This window comes from Saccoglossus kowalevskii, chromosome 6, assembly GCF_978046115.1.
Source record: "Saccoglossus kowalevskii chromosome 6, keSacKowa6.1, whole genome shotgun sequence".
In the NCBI taxonomy this organism is placed as follows: domain Eukaryota; kingdom Metazoa; phylum Hemichordata; class Enteropneusta; family Harrimaniidae; genus Saccoglossus; species Saccoglossus kowalevskii.
Window position 1 is genome coordinate 39,866,712 of NC_140646.1, and position 23,037 is coordinate 39,889,748.

General features: G+C 37.6%; 2 protein-coding genes and 1 long non-coding RNA gene across 4 annotated transcripts in view; 2 read left to right on the forward strand and 1 right to left on the reverse strand.

The window, feature by feature from the left end:
• Positions 1-2,371, forward strand: part of LOC144346409 (voltage-gated purine nucleotide uniporter SLC17A9-like) — a 30,789-nt gene extending 28,418 nt beyond the window's left edge. For both annotated transcript variants that reach the window (XM_085500531.1, XM_085500533.1), the window contains one exon: positions 1,793-2,371. In XM_085500531.1, coding sequence (XP_085356657.1) covers positions 1,793-1,962 — 170 coding nt within the window. In that variant the 3' untranslated portion in view covers positions 1,963-2,371. The remainder of the gene's footprint in view (positions 1-1,792) is intronic.
• A 1,295-nt stretch (positions 2,372-3,666) lies between these two features.
• On the reverse strand, positions 3,667-4,446 carry LOC146742781 (uncharacterized). The gene has a single exon (XM_085500707.1). It carries the CDS (start codon positions 4,444-4,446, stop codon positions 3,667-3,669), a length of 780 nt encoding a protein of 259 aa, XP_085356833.1.
• Positions 4,447-15,347: 10,901 nt separating this feature from the next.
• On the forward strand, positions 15,348-22,679 carry LOC146742782 (uncharacterized). The gene is made up of 2 exons (XR_014929864.1): positions 15,348-15,498; positions 21,932-22,679. It is a non-coding gene; the product is annotated as an uncharacterized LOC146742782 (long non-coding RNA).
• Positions 22,680-23,037: the final 358 nt, after the last annotated feature.

A 23,037-nucleotide genomic window follows, 5' to 3' on the forward strand; every position in this document is an offset into this window, starting at 1 on the left:
GTCAAGAGCATTGCTCCTATCTATCAATAGCGTCATTCCTCACACAGTCAAGAGCAATGCTCCCATCTTTCAATCACGTCATTCCTCACACAGTCAAGAGCAATGCTCCCATCTATCAATAGCGTCATCCCTCACAGTCAAGAGCAATGCTCCTATCTATCAATAGCATCATTTCTCACAGTCAAGAGCAATGCTCCCATCTATCAATAGCGTCATCCCTCACACAGTCAAAAGCAATGCTCCCATCTATCAATAGCGTCATCTCTCACAGTCAAGAGCAATGCTCCTATCTATCAATAGCATCATTCCTCACAGTCAAGAGCAATGCTCCCATCTATCAATAGCGTCATCCCTCACAATCAAAAGCAATGTTCTTATCTATCAATAGCGTCATTCCTCACACAGTCAAGAACAATGCTCCCATCTATCAATAGCGTCATCCCTCACAGTCAAGAGCAATGCTCCTATCTATCAATAGCATCATTCCTCACACAGTCAAGAGCAATGCTCCCATCTATCAATAGCGTCATTTCTCACACAGTCAAGAGCAATGCTCCCATCTATCAATAGCGTCATTCCTCACACAGTCAAGAGCAATGCTCCTATCTATCAATAGCGTCATCCCTCACAGTCAAGAGCAATGCTCCTATCTGTCAATAGCATCATTCCTCACACAGTCAAGAGCAATGCTCCCATCTATCAATAGCTTCATCCCTCACACAGTCAAGAGCAATGATTCTGTCTACCAATAGCATCATCCCTCACAGTCATGAGCAATGCTCCTATCTATCAATAGCATCATTCCTCACACAGTCAAGAGCAATGCTCCCATCTATCAATAGCGTCATTTCTCACACAGTCAAGAGCAATGCTCCCATCTATCAATAGCGTCATTCCTCACACAGTCAAGAGCAATGCTCCTATCTATCAATAGCGTCATCCCTCACAGTCAAGAGCAATGCTCCCATCTATCAATAACATCATCCCTCACAGTCAAGAGCAATGCTTCTGTCTATCAATAGCGTCATTCCTCACACAGTCAAGAGCAATGCTCCCATCTATTAATAGCATCATCTCTCACACAGTCAAGAGCAATGCTTCTGTCTATCAATAGCATCATCCCTCACACAGTCAAGAGCAATGATTCTGTCTATCAATAACATCATCCCTCACAGTCAAGAACAATGATTCTGTCTATCAATAGCATCATCCCTCACACAGTCATGAGCAATGCTCCTATCTATCAATAGCATCATCCCTCACACAGTCAAGAGCAATGCTCCTATCTATCAATAGCATCATCCCTCACATAGTCAAGAGCAATGCTTCTGTCTATCAATAGCATCATCCCTCACATAGTCAAGAGCAATGATTCTGTCTATCAATAACATCATCCCTCACAGTCAAGAGCAATGCTCCTATCTATCAATAGCATCATCCCTCACACAGTCAAGAGCAATGCTTCTGTCTATCAATAGCATCATCCCTCACACAGTCAAGAGCAATGATTCTGTCTACCAATAACATCATCCCTCACAGTCAAGAGAAATGATTCTGTCTATCAATAGCGTCATTCCTCACATAGTCAAGAGCATTCCTGCAGTGTTAAAAAAGATCTATCTAACAGACCACAATATAAGTTAGTCTGCAGTGAACGTTTTTGTAAACAACTATGAATGTTCAACGGAGGAATCAAGGTCCTTAGAGTTTCATTGACTACCATAACCAATGTGACAGTTTTGCATAATGGGGGCTGAATTTGGTGTTCATTCATTGTATTCCTTTTTTGCAGGTGTTATAAATACTATGGCAGCAATACCAGAATTCTTTTCTGTATATATCAGTGGTTATATACTGAAGACATTTGACAGCTGGAGTGATGTTTTTAGTTTAGCAGGATGTATCAACTTATTTGGATATATAACATTTATTATCTTTGGATCTGGTGAACAAATTATCTGATATGTATTGAATGAGTACAGCATTTGCCATTTTGGGGGAGATTAGAGTCACTATGAAAAACTGAATAGTTATTTACAGCATAAACGCACACGAATGATGTGTCATGGGTTCACTAACAGTGCAGGAGTAAAAACTTGTCAGCTCTCTTTGGATGCTAAATGTTATTGAACATGGTCTTACATGTCATATAGCATTTCCTATAGCATTTTTTATGTGATATAACACTCTTTAGGACTGATATATACTTACATGTGGAACTGATGACCTGGATCAAATGGCCATGTTTTCAACTTAAGTCTCGGGTAGTTATTCACATGAATTCGCTGATTAGGAGACTTATTAATTATTTAATGTTTCTATTAAATAAAGAGCATTGTAGCCACATTAAAAAAACTTCCAGATGCAACAATACGAGTGTAAATTCTCTCATTGAAATAACATGTGTTCTAAATTGTTATTTGAACTCCTACCAAATGTGTGTCATAACTGAAACCATTAGTCAATGATTCAGTCTCCTTTTTGCCTTGCCCGTAATGTAGTGAAACAAAGGGTATGGTACAGTAAGGGGAATATTTTGGTGTCGTCGTTGTTGTTGGCGTGACTTGTTGGCGCGATAACTCAAGTAATTTTTACCAGATCAGTTTCAAATTTATGTATGTTATAAATAAACATGCAACGATGGCCAAGCTTGCTTGCATACTTAATGCGAGACTACTACTAATTGTTTTTCTCTTGTGGTGGAATAACTCAATATTTTTTACCCGATCAGTTTCAAATTTATATATGTTATAACAGTATTTAAGTATTTAGGAGTAACATGCATAATCAATGAGATATGGAGTAATTACCAGATTGTTTGATGAATTAATGACTTAATGAATGAAAGTGCAGAATTTGAAAAGAGTTCTTTAAGGCTCCCTGGCTCCTAAATTGAACCCTAAAATTGTAGTCCCCAATGTAATTCAATAAGTGACCCTAAGAAGGAATCAAAATGGAGGAAGGGAACTGGAGGACAGGGTTATGATTGGAGTCATGGCGAGAGAGCCCTAAGAAACTTTTACTCAGAATTTGATGGAAATCACCGGATTTGGCTATGGTAGTACGTAGATCCGCTTACCAGATTTCAAGGTCAGCAAAAGCGTGGACCCACTTCACATCTTTGGCAGCAACCTCGTGGAAACACGCCATCTAAGTGTGGTTTATACTGTTATAATAATTAAATACATGATTACATGCAATTCGTTTCTTATAATTACGATCCTCGTCACAATCGGCAACGTTGAGATATGTAAAATCGTCTCAATCAACATAATTTCTAATTTGTCATTTTTGGTAAAAAGTAATATTTTCGAATTATTGTTGAAAACAGAAAGTCCGATTACGTTGATACTATACATATTATTCATTTTCTAATGATATCTTCAGTACTTTGATTGAAATGTGCATTGCTAACAGCATAGCTATCTCAGCCGAGAGACTGCTTGTTGTCAGAATGCATTAGTTAAATCTCAGCATTATAAAGTACAATTATAAACGTCATCGTGATAAGTTCTATCATTTGCTATTTGCATCGTTTCACAATCCTATAAAATAATTTATTCAGCAGCTGTGAAAATTCTGGAAAAATCAAACAACCAAGGGATCAAAGACCATGTGGCGGATTGAGAAAATGCTCTGACATTTAATCATATCTGTTACGTATATTTACGAAATCCAGAAAAGCTCACATAAGGCAGACATGACTATAGGGTTCCTTGAATTGCCATGGTAAATGTTTGCCATAGCAACTTGACTATCGGTATAGATCAGAATAGTGTGGTTCTGCAACTTATGGCACCAACGCTTAGCTGCTAGTACAACGAACAAAGCCTCTTTGTGATTAATGTGCAAATTAGTGACAGCAGGCCAGTCATGCTGCCACAAGGTGTATTGCCAGTCCGTCATTCTAAATTCCGGAGTCCAGATTAGATACATCAATATGATGAACACTGGTGATAGGGTGGTGGTCAAAAATCTATGTGTGCCATTGAATAATGTCATGTATCTCAACCACCAAGCTATGTCCAGCTTAAATGCGGAAGACAAAATTAACTTATGGGAGGGCATGTGCAAGTTGTGAAGTTCATTTAAAATGCGCTGAAGGAAAGTTCTACCCTCTTTCACAACACTGCATGCCTGGGCAAGCTTCCCAGCAAGGGACTCAAGCTGGCAGCAGCTAGCACGTTTCCTAGAAGCAAAAGAAACAAGTAAAGAATGCAATTCAGCAAGCTCCTGCGGCGTAAGGTTATTAGTATCAATATCAATTGCCAGAAAGGACAATTCTTGGGAGAGCCCCACCACCATATGCCACGTGGTACTAAACACCAGTAGACGAAGGAGTGAGATAACGGTATTGAGTGCAAAAATACATGATGCATAGTCTGGAGTGATGATTAAGAAATCATCAAGGTACACAACCATTGCCGGGAAACCTCGCCTAGCCATCATACGGCGCACACTCTGTTAGACGATGGAAAATTTCTGGTGACAGTTGGGCCCAAAACGGAAGTTTTGTATCATAGAAGTAAGTCGAGTTAGACTCCTCTGCAAATTGCCACTGTAGCCCTGTTGCTTGGAAATTGGAGGGGTGACTAGGAAACGATCAGTAAGACTTTTGCCAGGAAGTCTCTCTGATTGAATAGTTTGGTCGCATCAATGGTTTAATAACGAAAGTATTCCTCCGTTGCATATAGTCCAGTAAATTTACTGCTATTTTAGGCCCAACCCACAACAAATTGCAATAAACACAAAACATGGTGGGAAATGTTGTAGTTAACCTCCTATAAGACATACTAAAAGTCCCATAAAATCCAGGGAGTGGAAAAGGTGTAAAATTGACCTCAAAAATAACTAAAAACGGGTATTTTTCGTAAATTTTTACAGTAATTGATATATTTCCATTGTTTTCAGTAAACCTTATACATTTTTTTATGTAATTTTGTCGGTATTAAAGGCAATACAAATACATGTTTGTGTTTGTCTATTATGTTAACAGAGACAAATTTAGACTAAAAATGTGATTTTTCAGTCAAAAGACAACTCGTTTTTCTGTAATAATTTTTCTCTCAGTATCACTTTTGTTATAATGAAATGAATGTAAATGTGAGTAAAGGAATCACAAACTTTAGTTTTTTAACATGTAAATAGAGAGATTTATTCGTGAACATGTACATAAACTGCACAAATTTCAAAACAAATTTTATTCGAAAGTAAGGTCATTTGGATCAATTTCTACTGAATTATCACAGTTGTAGCCATGACATACACCACATGCAGGAGATCATGCAAGACTGTGTTTTCTACAGCTACATCTCATACTATTACAGTCTGTTTTACAGTTACATCTTATAACGTTCAACAGAGATTCTGGTGCATATGGCAAATCCGTGCATGTTGACGTCATCTGTATATTGTGCACACTCCATCCCCAGTCTCTTGGATGCATTTGCATGTCTAAACCTCTCCATTGTTGTACTTGGTAATATACACGTAGGCTGTGGTATTTAGCAGCTGCCGAATTTGGGGGTAATGTACGTGGCTTTACAAGAAACACACTGGTTGATACTTTTTTGCAAAATATGCTATATCTTAGTGTATCAAGGGTATCTCCTAGCTGTGCTTTATATATGCAGACCAGCGCCTTTTCCCCAGCATATTGAATTTCATTCTTTGATGAGCCATGTTTTGTAAAAATATTAGCCTGTTGCCTAAAAAAATCACTGCTTTGAAAAGCTTTGAGTGACGCACCTTTACCAATTCCAAACAGACTAGATGTTGTGTCACATCCTAGTATAGCATGAATGAACAAAAGTTTGTCACACACAGCAGCACCTAGTGCACATTTAACTAAATTTATGTCCCATATCTTTAACTTGTTATGTGAAGTAGTTTGTTTATGTTCAGATCTAAAATAGATCTTGTGGGCATTAATATTTGCATGGTACAACAAAAGAACCAGAAGATCTGTATCTTCCCCTACTAGAACAGTGTCCATGATCTCAGCTGATGTTATTGCTGTTTGTGCTATTAATAAATCAGCATCACCTTTTGCATGATGTAGGTCACATCCAGCTAATTGCAGTTTTTCACCTAGCATGTTGATAAATCTCTGCTTGTTTTCTTTATTAGCAATAAATAATTCCTTCTTGACAGTAAGAATCATGCTCTCTGTAAATTTAACTATAGTACCAGACCATCGCCCAGTTCGTCTTTGATGAGTAGTGTCTTTTGTGGTAGGACCATCCTCATAACCATGAAAGACAACAATTGCCTTACCATATTTATGCTGTACATATCTCACATATACATCACATATTTGAGTATAAGACATACCACGCTTCCAAGGAACTCGTTGCAGTAATGAACTACCATCAAGAACAAATTGTACTGGTGCACCAACTTCAGAGCTTTCTTTATCGCTAAGTTGTTTCCAGATGGCATCTGCCAACACTGGCTTGTTAGCCTGTCTCATTAGACCTGATGATTCAAAAAGAGATGGTGGACTAGTGCACAACTCGTACTTGAAAAGAGATGAGCTTTCCATAGTTCCTTCTGCGACAGTAATTAATCTTTGAAACAATAGGTGGAAATCTATATTAACTGTCTCTCCATATAATTTGATCATTTGCTTTGCATCCAAGGTTACAGCCTGGTCTTTCTTTTTGAAAACATACTCTTGGACATGTTATTGGTCATTTGTTCTAGGATCTTTTAACCTAATTGACATGATGCATCCACATTTACATGCTTATCTGCAGTAACACCAGTGGAATTACTGCGGAGTGCATCATCTTAACTGAAGGGATTTCTTTCTTCCAGGAAGTTGAGAATAATTTTAGTGTCACGAATGTCTCTTTCTATTCTGGCCGACTGTGTCTCTTTGTGCTGTTCACTTGTGCAAACCTCTAAACCGGTCACTTCTTGCATTGCATTGTTAATGTCTGCTGTATATGGCATTGACAACAACCATACAAGCCTTTGCGATAAACCCCTGCCACATGTCAATCCACCCGTAGTCTTGATACTACGCATAAAAATCTGCTCTATTACTAAATCAGATGACAGTCCAGCCCAGAAACGATCAGTGCGCCGTATCACATGATGATCATTCTTGAATGCAGCAAAAACAGATGGATGCTCATTTTCTAGGTTATTCATCTGCTGAATGTATATTCTTCCACATTTAGTGTATAAATTGTGCCCGGCAGCTGCCATATATGGTAACATTGACGTGATTCTTTGTAGATGAAGTGTCCAATTACCAATACGCTCTGCCTTAATAAATTTGCACAAAATATCTAACATATCCATATATTGAAACCATAGACATGCAGTACGAGATTGTCTCAAAGATGATTTTTCTTTTTCAATTTTATCAACAAGATGTTTGAGAATATCTGAGGAGCAACATTCCTCCACTGAAACTTCCTTCTTTATCACTTTATCAAGAAGTCTTTGCAGTTCTGAAACATAATCTATTGGTTGTATTCCTGTTTGTGTACAAGTTCTTTCAATGCTGTCACTTGTCTGTTCATTATGATAATTATGTTCTTGTACATCAACAACAGCATCAGTACAACCTGTAACTTCTCTCTCTCTCTCTCTCTCTATCTTTCTCGCCATCGTCAGCATGAGGAGGTAGTGGTAAGTTGTAAGCTTTTGACATTAACAATGCATACAATGCAGACAGAACCAGAAGATGACCACGAACTGCACGCGAAACTGCTTTTCCACTGATCATATGGCTTACAGCATTATCTGCGTACACTAATTCCAAAACTTCTACAAGGCCAGATCCTTTCATTAGGTGGCCAATACAGCCAAGAAAGCTCATCTCAGTGTGAAATGGCCCAAGTCTCAATACCAATCTTCGGATATCACTTTCGGTTGGTTCATCATGCAGAATACACATGGCTTTCCACCAGAGTGGTTGGTCAAAAGTCAGAACAGACGTTATATCATACTTCCTTGCATGTGATGCCACAAAGCACAGTGTTGAGTAAACACATGATACATCAATTGGGTTCATGTCTATCATTGGTAGAAAAACAACAGAAGACTTCCCAGGGTGATTGCTTTGGTGGATCATTTGCATAATACCTGACCAGCCTGGTCCCTCAGGCTTAAGTAACCAGGATGCTTTCCACAAAACATCAACCTCGGCTGTTAGATCTGTCATTTCCGGGCAGGGTAACTCACTGTAAACCAAGGGCCCTCTAAAACTCTCATTTAGTTGTTTATAAAGATGAATATTGATACGTCCAACAGCTGCTATTTCTTCTGAAGTAACACTTTGGTTTCTTGGGACATGAAATTCTATATTTGCACTACGTGGAGTAATTGCTGCAATTACTCCCATTCCATGGAATGTGTTCTTCCCATCAATGGTCCTTATGTTGTGGTCAACATTATCTGCGACATATTGTCCAAACTCTCCTGGAACAAAACCAGGAATACTTACACCCTTAACAAGTGCTTCACTGCGTTCATCATTTTTAACTTCTGCATATGAAGAACAAAACCCGTGCTGATGCAAAGAGTCAATCAAGAATCTAGAGCCAAAATGATGGTGCATTTGCACTGCAAGTCCTATCTGCAATGGAGAAATTATAGCTCTATGTCTTGCAGCCTGCATAATTGCATGTCCAATAGACGCAATTTTTAAGTTCTTGTCCTTACCACTAAATATGGTATCTAACAGCAACTTGAGAGATGTAGGTAAAAATGTTAGACCTGTTTCAATGGATGACATTTCATTGCTACCTGGATACACATCATTTCTGGTGACATGACACAGGCTTTTATGTCATTTCTCACAATCTTTGCAGCAGCAGTAACAAGTCTCAATTTTTCTATCTCTGGATCTTCTTTTTCAGGGGTGTAGTACAAATTGTGAAGAATGTGTTAGGCTGTTTGTCATAATGTCACGATATCCGCTCGGCCATCTTCACCAAAGCATTCTTGTATTTTCTTCTTCATGTAGAATGTGCTATATGGATCATAATCTGATTCCTGAAGAAATTCTTCCATCTTGTTTGTTAGATCTTGTATAGTGAGTTGTTCTTCGTCATTCTCTTTAAAATAGCGGACAACTTCGTCAAAGGCATGTGACCTTTCAACATCTTCTGGTCAACCAAATTTAATCTTCTTAGATGGCTCGCTATCCGAACAGACAACATAGCAGCGTGGAATTCCTTTCCTTGTTCTAAAATTAACATTGCATTGATTATGATACAGGGCATCAGCAGCATGAAGATCAATTATACTAAGAAGTCTTGCATGTACTTGCCTTGCCCATTCATCATTTCTCTCTCTGCATATCTTCTCTATCACGGATCACGGAAAGCAACTGTTCTAACCTGAATAAGCTCATACTTTTTTTCCTCCCTACATATCTATCTGAGTGGCCACAGAAAAAGCATTCACTTCTAAAGCTGAATTGTTTATCCTGCGATCGTAAAGTGGGTTGTTGAATTTCGTTATCAATGGTGCAAGACCCCCTTTTGGGGCAGCTACCATATTGTATGGCCGTGTATAGTTCTTACGACATGATTTGTGCACAGATTGGCCTGCCTCTACAAAAATGTCATCGCCACGTTCTGAACTTGCTCGATTAATGCCATCTGCTCCCTTTACACCTAATGTCACAATGTCACTTTCTCCTGAAACTGGCTTGCTACAAATTGCACAGCTATCCATTATTGTCCTTAAATCAGTAATTGCAACCCTGAAATATTGGAAAAGTAATATTGAATTAAAATTTCTGCTAATATTTCACCTACCAGTATAATTTGTTTGAAGGTATATTTAAGGATAAGAATTTTTCAACAATTAAACACAATTACATTTGTAATGAGGGGTGCCAAAACTAAAGGCATTCAATTAAACTAAAAACAAAATACTTTAGCATGTGATAATAAATCCTGACTAAAGAATATACCTACTTTTAACTAAATAAACTGCAGGTCTTAGTCAATAAATATTAGATTCTATCTACTGTTCGTTGAATAAATTCTGGTCTTTGAAAGCAATTTTTACTTCTTAATACTGCCTATATTTAATATCAAAGGAGAAGCAAGTCATTAGAAAGTTTTTAAAATGCATATATTAATAGGCCAAACATTTCTTTTTGACTGGCCATGAGGTCGATACTATATGTCTATTTTTCTCCGAGAGGCAGACACCCACAGCAGCCTAATATGCCGTTTTGTGGGTGACTGTCTGTCCCGAGGGAATAGACATATGATATTGCCCGAATAATGGTCACTCAGTAAGTGTTGTTATAACATACCGCCGTTTGCTTTGCTCACATGGCTTGTATTCGCCGCCATTATGAATTACCGCGTGCACGCATGCGCAACATCACGTCATATGTGAGAGGTATTCAGCAGAATTGGAAATGTCCCTTGGAGTGAAGTCATTATCAAGCAATAGTTCATCTAGTCGGGAGATAGCGCTATATTATCAAATAGCATTTGCCAGCGTATGAGCCAATCACTGCACATAATCTGAACATTGTATGTAATAATCTACTTTAGTGACCACAGTTCATAATGAGTTAAAACTTGTTTATCATAATAATATGCAAAGAAACCAGTGGGTACTGTTTTTTTATTCAAATGCCCAGAATACTGTAATAATTAAATCCAATTACATCACCTTCGTAGCAATTCCGTGACTGGCATAAGAAAAGTTAGTTGAAATTGCAAATGTCACAGCTAATGTCTATTTAAACAACATTTAACTTAATTTTAATGTGAAGCAATAAAAATCATGTTTAGATACGCAGCTTTGACAGTATAATGTGCTTATTCTATGAAGTATCTATCAACTACTTTGATTTATAAGATTTAATCTCAAAAACTATTTTTTACCAAAAAATGCTTTTTTTCAAGGAAATTAGAGGTCAAATTTAGACATGGTCCACTCTTGGGATTTTATGGGACTTTCAGTATGTTATACAGCATGAAAAATGCTATACAACGCACTTGGTCTCATTTTTATTGCAATTTGTTGTAGGTCATGTCACATATTGACTGGACTAATAATCTTTCAGGGCACCTCCTCTCAGTTGACTGCAGTCATGGATGAGACATACCGCATCTGATCCTGGCTTAGGAATTGCCAAGGGCACTCTCAATAGTCGGTTTATGCGGGGTAGTGACATAGTTACGGCTATCTCAGAGAGAATTTGAGCTTCAGCCTGAGACCGAGCATGCATTTTGGCCGACTTGTAATTTTGAACATGAACATCCTTGTAATGGGCAACCGGGGTCAGTGATTTGAAAATCTTGATTATTTCCTGTAATCAAAAAAGAAGCATCCGGATCGCCTGTGAGCTCCTCTTGCCAAATGTGAGGTTTAAGGGAGAAGCTTACTTTGGGTGGCGAGGTGTTGAAACTGGTGGGTAGCTCAGCAATTAGTTTTTTTGGAACAGTAGTAGTGGGCACAGTAACAGCATGCTCAGTTTTTGGATGGGATTTTCTACAAGAAGTCTCTAAATAAAGATTTGGAATGAGTGCATTTGCCCCTGTTGAACCCTGTTGAACAAATTGGCCTACTAGACTGCGTGTCCAGTGGGGCAGGTGTTCTAGTGTCTGTTCGGGGAACTCTGGGATTCGTTGAAACAAAGGGTCTAGCAGTCGTTGGGAGTCGTGTCTGATGTGCATCCTGTTGCATAATCGACATCTGGTGTACTTGGCCTTCAAGGTTTTAACCACCTCTTCTAATCTTTGTTGTTGGCCAAGTGGTGAGGATGTTTGTTTACGGGCTGTAACTAGGTGGTGCATAGTGTCGGACGACAGCTCATTCTCTGTAGCCCACTGTTGGATTTCGATTAGAGAGTTGTCGTTTTCTGCATTAAGTGAGAGGGACTGGCGACTCGGAGTAACAAAGTTCTGGCTCAGAAAAGATCTTCTGATGACATTCTAGATGATATGATATTCAGGCATAGAGCTGATTGAACGAACAACATAAATGTCATTGAGTCCACCCCGTAACAGTGACAGCAAAAACTAAGAAATATTCTGGAAAGTTGCGAACAGAAATGTTGGCACTGCATAAAATATTCAGCTGCTTGATGCATGCCTTGTAGCTGTGCAATGAAAGGGATTACCAATGTATTGGCAAACGTAAGCTATGTTTACATATTCAAAGTGGCCAGCGCTGATTGGTTACAATGAGGCACAACCACTTACTGCCTCTGAGGAATGTAAATGCTGCAGCTCCACCAGATTTAAACCTGGTTAAATAATGGAGCTAAAAAAAGAAGGAGAGTGAACTCCCTTTGATGCTATTGTTACCATGACTTCTGCCGACTATTTGGTCAACAGATAACACTTGACGGGTTTATGGGTGGATTACTGGACGTGAATATATAATTAGTCATGATCGGACGTTCTCGGATGAGTTCGGTCGTTATTACAAAGCAGGGTGAGGGACGAAAAAAAATTTATAACGACTCAAGTAGGAAGAAAACATGGCCAGAATTACACAGTAACTTCTAAATTGGTGATGTGTAATACACAAGTAATTGTGATGGAATCAATGTAGTGGGGAACAAAGTATCGTTAACTTCCAACCCGCCACAATATAACTATCCCCTATCTCTTAATATGAGCTATCAACACAAATCAAAGCAACGCAACGCATGTCAAATTCAATCGGCGATTGCCGGTTTGGCCGTGATATGCCGCTATTGGCACCTACCCTAGCATGACGTAGAAGAGGTCAGCTTACTATTTAAATTTCGGCGTCCGCGGAAAAGGGTTTTACGAAAAAAATTGAATTTACCTGAGCTCAAATTTAACGCGTCGTTTATCCAAGGCACGTGTTGTCTATGGGGGCCCACACAGGAAGTAGGACAGATGAACAGAAATGAAAAACGTGATTGTGAATTTGGCTATGGGAGCTCGAACTTCAATTCAAGCTTGTTGGAAAGTACATGGAAAACATATATCGGTGGTAATTTTATCGTCTGCGGCCAAGTATTTTATTTTAAAATCAATTTCTTGTGAGCAATGTTTTCGACATTACGAGAACCACATACATTGTAATAACTTGCTGAACACCCGTCCGATTTCTATGACTCAAACGCAGACCTGTAGAACTGACGACACTCTTCCGTAATTACCGCTACGCGCATGTTCATCGACCTTTGACGTCAACTGCGCAGAACAAAAATGATCGTCACACCTCAGGAAGGCGGTGACGGCTGAATGATCAGTGTGACAGCAGCCAGCAGAAGTCATCGACATGAAAGGCGCGTAAACACAAAAGAATAATCAGCTTAAAACAAAAGACTCAAGTAGGATTAAAACCAGTCCAGTCTCCTTCTTTTTTTAGCTCCATGGTTAAATATTAACCTCATCAACAATGGCGGTGTGTAGGCTTTGCGATTCATCCAGAGTCAAGAACAGAAGGTCTATATTCGTTGACACGTTTCCAAAATTTCTTATTCCAAAAATTGTTTGTAGGCAAGTGAATGAGGACGATGGAATGTCTAAATATTGTTCAAACTGTGTTTTAGTAAACTGATAAAACTGTCGAAACTGATAACATAACTTGCCCGATTTGGTCTTCGTTGCAACATAGTCGAGGGACTGTGTTTGCAACAAACACGTCATGATAACCAGTAAGCTCCTTCAGAGAAAAAGCTAGCAACAGTATATTTAATTCCGCCATTTTAATTTTACCAAATAATGTGCAGTTTCTTTCATGAGTTCTGATTGGGTGATGCAAATGAGCCGAAGTGAATCTTATAATTGTTTGAGGGCGTGCGACATACAGTAAATCGTGGTGAAATCTGATAAGGGTTAATGTTGAGGCTTCAGCCGAATAAATGGTCCTTGGCTGGCGGACGAAGATGTACTAAATACGACCAAGAACACACGTAAGGCAGATAACAAAAGGAAGTTAAAAATTAGTTTTCACAAAAGTGATCAATTGAAACACAATTGTGTTATTCCTATAAATAGCTGGGTTTATTATTGTTTTATTTTTTTAATACTACATGTACCTTTATAAAGTAGGATTAAGTCTATAAAAACATTTTATTTTATTTCATTCTCCTATTGTATCACTTTATTGTAATTTAACTGTAAAAAATACGATATCAATACAATTTATCATTATTATTATATATTTATTGCATAGCGCTGATTGCGTCTTGGTTTTGTAGAGCACCCTGTAAACATTTTTAACAAATGTAATGAATAAAAGACTGATTTGTAATAATTTACTAACCCTAGTGCAGTTCGGTTTTTGATAGCTCGAAGGAACAACCAATTGATAAGTCAGAATACACATGAATAAGACAATCCAATACGCTTGTATAGTTGCTTCATTGACTTTAGAAAAGCATTTGCCCTTATTTGGCTATATACACTATTTCTAAAATTACACAATTTATGTATAAATGATAATTTCTATGAATTATATTATTATACTGTATCCACAGCAGATTATATGACAGAACCCCAAACCCTGCCCGTGGCTTTCATTGCGTATGGAAGTTATTTTCACGAGTGATGCGGTGTATCCTGCGGCCGTACTTTCACGAGCGAAGCGAGTGAAAGTACAGCAGAATACACCGCATCTCTTTTGGCGTTGGTAATATTTATTTGGAACTGAGTAACGCCGTAACGTCGCCAGCAGAAACCTGGTATTTCGATGTTGATGGTTGCGGCTCCATAGTATAGTATCACTGATTTCACTGCTGGTGGATCCGGGAGCCCTTCAAAGTTTATAAAACTCAGTTTCCAGGTGGTCAACATACATTAAGTTCTCCTAATCGTAGTATTCCATGTGATGTACACCTGACATGCCAAAAATGTTGCCTGACGATTTGAACCGGACAAAAATAGCAGACGAAAATGTGTTTACAAAATAAAAATAGTTCGGTAGCCGATGGAAATACCATGTTCATTTGCATATCGACCGTGAAAATACCGAAAACATTATTGCATGGGTGATATGCACTCCTGAAGGGACTACTTTGTTTGATCTCAGACCTCATTTGCATATGAGGTGTGGAAATACCGATTTTGATTTCAGGGACGAATCAAAATAAACTGCAGTACATATGTAATAATTATTATTATTATGCTTGCTTTACATTAATTACTAAACTGTTTCAATTCTATAATTTATATTATTTTGAGCAAGAGTATGGTTCATGTATTGGAACAAATAGATCGCCTGGCCCCTGTAGTGTTCCCTACGGTGTCACAGGACGCCGTTATCTCGTCGGTGTTGAGATGCCGTCGACCTGCAGTGTCAATCATGAATGGTGTCCATTGTTCACCATAGGTCGTAGTTCACGCATTCACGTGATATTATTTAAAAGCTATGTTTTGAAATGTCGAACGCCGGGGTTGAACGCTTAGATATAACCAATTCGATTGACGAAGCTGAAATGAACATTGATTCTCAATCCACAACACTTTTACTGGAAGAAGATGAACTCCCAGAGTTTGTAAATTGCAAATACTGGACAAGGTAAATACGTTTTAGAAAATCGTCAATCATATGGTTGCATATAGCTTTAGTTTCATAGTGAACACTGATTCTGTTAGGGGGGTGCATTGAAAGAAATACATATCTGGTACCCATGTAAATATGGTTATTGTATAGTTAAATAGTTACAGCATGGATGTACTAGTACATCCATGGTTACAGTGAATAAAGTTATTCATGTATACAATTTTGAAAATTTCCCTAAACAAGATTGTTACTGTCTGAATTATTTAATAGCCATTTATACCTGTAGTTGACATTAAGGTCGGGCCAGTGCCCTGGGAGTTCTAAGGTCTGGTTTGATGTTATCCGATATACCTTCGTGTTTACACATTAAACGTTTTTTACACACATCGTCGCAGATCAAGTCAATACAATAACATGGTGTCCCTAGATGTTTAAATCTGAAAACATAACTTGAATTAGTAGAAGTTGCCTTTAGTTGACTTGGAATTGTAAATATATTATTAGACAACAATGGCTGAAAAACTACCAGTCTGATAATCAGACAATTTAGATTTATTACGTGGCAAAAACTTCAAAAAATTTGCCAATATTTTGTTTGTCAAATTAGGAAAAAGCAGACCGAAATTTAAAAAGTCATTCGAAACAGCTGAAAACTGAAAAATAAGAATAAGTAGAATCATCTATCCTCGGTCTGGAACGGCTAGCGTTCTTTTGTCTCAAACCGTGTTGGAGTAAACAAACCGTTCACATCCGGGCCGAGGGAGTCAGGAAGTCAGACAGAATACGATACCGTCAGAATGTTCATTAAAATGGGCAAATTTACCGTCATGCAAAGCGATACCTCATTGTATGACTTCACTTTGACCTCAAATCACAGACAACTACAACGTAAACAAAACATGTAAACAAAATTAGCTCTATGAGGTTTTGGGTTATTGAATCCTAATACGTATCAAAACCAGCCTACTAACCGATAAACATCCAGTTCCTGCCATGTAAAGATTAATATCTGGATTTATGACATTGCTAAACAAATCTTGTCAAAACGGCATCGTTGATTGAGCTAAAAAATAAAGTACTGAAAAGTACTCAGTACTGAGCAATTAAAAGTAGCGACATAATCTGTGAACTGTGTAACAAAAATGATATTGAAGACACCACAACAATTCCTTATAATATGCCCAGTGTATAATAAAGAGAGGATCATTTTACACAAAGAAGCTGAAAAGATTATCACTGACTTTACAAATCTGACACCTGAAAATAAATTCATAAAAATAATGTCAAATAATAACTTAACAATTCCTTTGGCACAATATCTGAAATACAGCTTTGCTATTAGACAGCAGGACCCACTTAGTAATTGACTTTCTTCATATATATTTATCTATTATTATCTGTTCATTGGTTTTTTGTTTTTTTATATTCTGCTTATACATGTAGTATGTTGTGGGTATTTCATGTTATTTTATTGTATTATATGTTCTACCCGCTATTAATTCCATTTAGTCAGTTTTTGGTTTGCTTTAAACTCTTGGCCATTGCAATTTGATTAATTTTTATTTAATTTTCTTTTGTTACCTTTAACCTCCTCCAGTAGATTGTTATGAGTCAATAAATATATTAAATTAATTTAAAGTTCATGTTAACATGGTCGATCGAAAAACTGGGGGTTTATAAAAATGTCAAGACCTACTGACTTTATTTGACACACCAGTATATAACAATGCTTCATTTTTTGGATATAAATAGAGTTTTGTAGCACTGATTAGCGTACATATTCATTTCAAAATTTCGCCATTTGCATTTGCTATCGAAAAGAGCATCTATAAAAATCGCCCATTAATAAAATTCGGTGTGACAAATAACAAATCAGCCTACCAATTTTTAATGATATGTTTCGATCATAAAATGTCAAAATCGACGGAAAATATTGGTTTTGCGTCGTGAAGAAAGGTAAATAAAACAGTTATTTCAATCACCCCAAAAGACAAACACGAAACATTTCTGGATAAAGGTATGAAAATCTGCTGCGAAAATGTGAAAAAGCTTGAATTCTGGAATAGACAACTAAGTTGTCTGACGATGTCAAAAATAGTGACCGACTGTATAGTGTGAGTATGGGGTGAGAATACCGCCAAAATTAGCTTGGTGTCATTATTTGAACATTGTTTAGTTGTTTGGTCTTTATTTAAACATTATTTTGCGCTGATTCCTTTGTTGTGTTATTACTGCAGCATCGTATTGCTATTGTTTCATTATTTCAACTTTATTTCTTAATTATTTCATTATTGTGTAATTGTTACAATATTATTTTGTCATTGTTTCATAATGTTACAATTGTGTCGTTATTTAGACATTATCTTGACATTCAATTGTTATAAGATTCGGTTATTTTCACGTCCAAATGTCTTGATATTCGGTTCGCTTAACTTGCGATTACCTCGACATCCGATTACCTGACCTACATTAGCTGACCCCGCTATACATGTAGTATTCAATCCATAGTCCCGGGCCGCCTCCGATAAAGCATTGCTCAAGATGGCAATCCATAGTCCTTTGTAAAAGTTAGCAGGAATTTCTAAATAATGGTCGTTTCGCCAACATCCAGGGAACTAACTGAGGTCGTCAGAGCCTGTTGGTTAGAGAATATTACTTCTCCAAATGCGATGACTGGAGTGAGGAGGAATTATTACACAGTTGGTCGCGGCTGACACGGTCAATAACCGGCTTTTCAGCGGACTTGGTAGGGCCATCACGGTTCTTTTTTTTTAGTAAAAGTTGAACCATGTATCATTCTGATTCTCATTCCCCGGCCTCTCTTATTTCAGATACTTATTGACAGACATATTCCTGTTAAGGGCGTGATTTTTTTTTACGTTCACTCCGTTATTGTCAAGATGCCGATATACTTGTACGGCTGATTTGTAGCGCGCCATTCATTTCATGGCGCTACGAAATCGGATGTCTTCGTGGGTAACAACTTTATTGGCAATGAATTTGTGAGTTTCATTGCCAATAGCAATCACGTCAGTGTTACGACAGTTTTTCGCCAGCCATGCCTCGCATCTGCAGTAATCATAGTTACTGTAAAATGACTAATTTTCACTGGGTTTAAATTTCACTGATTTACCATTTCAGGCATAATCAGTGGGTTTTAAATTCACGGTTTTATCATTTAGATAATGTGTTCTATGCTAAATTTTACATATTCACTGGGTTTTAATTTAGCGCATTTTTCCAGTCAGTGAAATAAGCTAAATTAAAACCCAGTGAATAATTAACCCCTTTACAGTATGCTGTATTCGAGGTTTTCGTAAATGTCGACTTCCGCTCGCAAAGCAGTTTCACAGTTTTAATTTTGTTTTGATTCGATTGCTATGAATGTCTCCTCCGTCAAATTCCCCCATATATTACTGGCCAAAGTAACTTATTTCGACGGTTGACAACCCCAATTCTGTAGTTGACTAGTAATTTGCTATTTAGTATCTAGGGGGTCCGGGGCATGCACAAATTTGAAATCTAGACAATCTAAAACGCTATTTCCTGCATTAGGGGGACATTTTGCTGACACAAAGGGTTTCCGCTTGATTTTGGAGAGGCGACGCCCCCAAAATTTTCTTCGTGGGGCGACCGCTGCCGCTGCCACTGTGTATGTATGCTATTGAAGAATAAATCGAGTTTGAATTGTAATTTTCACGTGCCCGTTTCAGTTTCACTGCTAAGAAGATCGACCCCCCACACACACACATACGCGGGTCATAGATTGGAGTTAATTCATATCGTTTTCTAACGAAACTAAACTAAACGGTCCTTTTCAGAGCCACCATTATCTTCCCAAAAGAGTGATACCGTACCAAAAGTTACATAATTGAATTATATTCACACAGAAGTAATAAACTGTCACACATACTCGCCACGACTGATAAATTACTTTGTGTAGAGTATAAACAAGGAAAAAATATTTCTGCGTGTTTTTTTCCGTGTCCCTAAATCTTTTGAATGAAATAAAAAAACAAAAACAATGATGCACGCATGTCAATGTTACTATAGCAGTCTGAGATATTATGACTTAGGGCAGGGAGCTGTAATCTCATTACAGCTCCCTGCTTAGGGTTAGGAGTACTTTAGAGTCAACTACTAGTATCTTATTCCGGGATCGCAAAGGCTAATTGATATACAGTAAAATACTATATTTTAGCTGGAAATAATTTTCGCTGTTATCCCCCAATCACTCACGCAAACGCAAACACATATGCTATTTCCGTATATTGAATACGTTGGCAACGGAAGGGACAGTTTAAATCATCTTTGTATTAACACAACTTGAAAGCAACAGTCTCATAATAAATATATGTTCATCAATTATCAAACTAAACATTCAATGAAGCGGACTGTGACGGTTAAAACGAAAAGACAAGGCTAAGACGAAAACATGTGACAGTGCGATTATTTTCGTCTACTGCACGCCCGGGGACTATACGTTCAAGTATCCAACTTCCCAGCTTACAAAACATGATTAGTATGAGCAATAGTTTCTAGTACTGCCTGGATAATTGCGTATTATTAGTTGACATCAGACATAACCCTGTACAGGATCGTTTGAACAATGTCTCAAATTCCCGAAAGGATATATTCAAATAAGTTGGGATAAATATAAATTGAATATCCATAAGATCTTATGAAAAATCAGCTAAACAGTTCACCATCACGATTATGGTGAATTGGCGAGTTTTCAACGAAGACGACTGGACGTCTCCGGTCATGAGCTGGCTGGTTCGAATTTATCCACTTTTACAGTGATGAGTATTGCGTTCGAGTTGAGTTAATAGTAATTACAAGCCTGATTTACATTTTTTTTTGTGTTTTTGTCAAGGTATTAAATATAAGTGCGTTGGGGAATGGCATAATTATATTGCCTGAGTGAAAGAGGCTGGTTAGACTGTATCACAATGTGTAATATTTATTTCCAGCGCGCGTGGTCGACGCCTCTGATTGAGTTTATTTTGTATTTTTATTTTCGAAATGTATCACTGGCTGCGTTTTTTTGTTATGTCTCGCAACTGAACGTCCAAGCTGACCTAGTTTTGGCTGTAACTATCCTATCCACTAAAAAAAGTTCCCCTGTCCATTTTTTAAAGAAATCTGCCCTGCCCACTGGGGGAGGGGGTACTGATATTTCCCGCCCCCTACAAAAAATAGAAAAAATCCCCTGCCCTCAACAAAAATCCCTTGGACCAGCTTTTCCGATGAACAGCTCCATTGGCTGTACCTGATTGTAACACAGTCCTGCATGATTGTAATACATTAGTAATGCCGGCGCCAGTTCCAACAAGCTGCCTCGTCATCAGAAACGAATTGTTAATTTCACTTTTCACAGCTTAGAACACAGGGAGCCCAGGAACTATAATAAACTGTACGCGTACCTATGGGCAAGGGGAGGAGGCGTTATCGGCTGGTATCTAGTGTATTAGAAATAGACAAGGGATAAAGGCCCCAGCCAGCTCACATTTTTAAACTGGAAAAAATAGGCGAAAAGAATGAAAAATAAAATCTATAAAAAATACCAGCTTGAAGAATATTAGTTGCTCTTTCAAATTTCGCCAGTTCACGACACGGTAACGAGTCTTGTGAACGGTTCTTAGCACATTCTGGTCATCATATAATATAATCATAATCATAATCGCAAGTCAAGCGAACCGAATATCAAGACATTTGGACGTGAAAATAACCGAATCTTATGACAATTGAATGTTTGGTATGATCTACAGAAGATTAAACACTTACCTTTTGACTTCATGTATTCTAGTCAAACTAGAGCACATTTTTTGGAAAATCAATAATATTTACTCTCTCAAAGATGACATCCCTATTACCGCTGTTTCCAGAGAACATGACCAAGCTATACAAAATGTCCTGAAAATATGCAGAACGAATTATGTAAAACTAAACAATGAGAAATATCATTTCAACTAAGACAAAGTTATTATTTGTCAACATAGTAAGAACATATGGTGTAATGTCTGATCCATCTAAACTGAAAGCTATTCTGAATCTTGAAGCGTCAACAATAAAACTAGAGTTGCAGTCACCTCTCGGACTTGTACAATTTTTAAAATGAGTCCACTTACTGAGCCTCTTCGAAATCTGCTTCAAAAAGATGTAATATTCAAGTGGTCTATAAGTGATGACCAAGCATTACACCGAATAAGGCTATAGCCAAAGCGCCAGTCCTTGTTTTCTACAAAGATAGACAACAAATCGTGATTCTGTGTGATGCATCAAGCAAAAGTCCAGGGGCTGTTTTGCTGAAAATGATAAACCCTAACTACAAATACCATTCTTTTGGTAAACATTCCAGCATTCACACTGATCACAAACTGTTGGCAGCCACAGCAAAAAACAAATTTGCAAAATATCATCAAGACATCTTATACTTATCCAACAGATACGAGGCATTACATACATTCCAGGCCAAGAAGTATCACTAGCCAACTGTCTCCCCTGATGAATATATACTAAGAATCCTAAGTATACCCAACGCACATATTAAATGGATGACTTAATGAGAAGAAGAATGTAATGAAATCGACCATGCATATTGGCAGTATGTTCAGAATTAGATATCCAAAACGGGGTAGTAAATACATAGAGCAGTCTGTTAATTCTCATCTCCAGTTCTTCAAGCAGATTTTAGAAAATTCTTGGCAACCGGCTATATTTATATTAACCACCAATACTGATGAACACAGTAATCTACAAACACTTAAATTTGTTCATTAAAAAATTACCAAAGTGGCCAAGCATTTTACCAAAATAATAATATGATGAATTCATATTAACATGAACGTTCGGTATTTTTTGGTACTTTACTATCATCTTTTTCGCATGTTGCAAGATAAACCTTTCGGTGATTATGTTTAAACAAATGAATTTGAAATGTTCGTTATTATTACTCGGTGTTGGATATTTCAGCAAATACTTATTTAATGTTTTAATTTAGTTGAATGGGAAATTGTTATGATATTGTATTTTAGTATTATTATTGTTATAGCCTCACAGGCCACCATAGTGATATTACAATAGAGCACCTTTCACCGGGCTTCTATCACTAGTTGACATTAAGGTTAGGTCAGTTCCCTTAAGTTCTGGTATCCGTTTTGCTGTTATTCAATATACCTTCCTGTTTACACATTGCCGATTGTATGTGTCTTGGTTATGTATGCATTAGTTCTGTTTGTCGGTAGATAGCTTGAGCATGAATCAACAGATCGTGTGGATGTGGAGGGACAGATTGTATGTTTGTGAGTCGTTGATGGGGAGAAAGGGGATAGGAGTGGGGAGACACGGACATGTATAATAATTATAATCTACATTATCAAGATCAAGTGCATATTTGTTTATTTGCAGAATAATAATTCAATCACTAAAATACAATTGGTGAAATTTTAATCATGTCTGACAAAGTGAACTTGCAATAAAACACATTTTGATTTGCAGTGATATAATTATAATTAGTGTGATGTCAGCGATAGTTCCACATTCCATCATATG

What these genes read in the sequence shown, in the direction of transcription:
- LOC146742781 (XM_085500707.1), bottom strand. Translation starts at nt 4,446, where the DNA reads ATGGCTAGGCGAGGTTTCCCGGCAATGGTTGTGTACCTTGATGATTTC.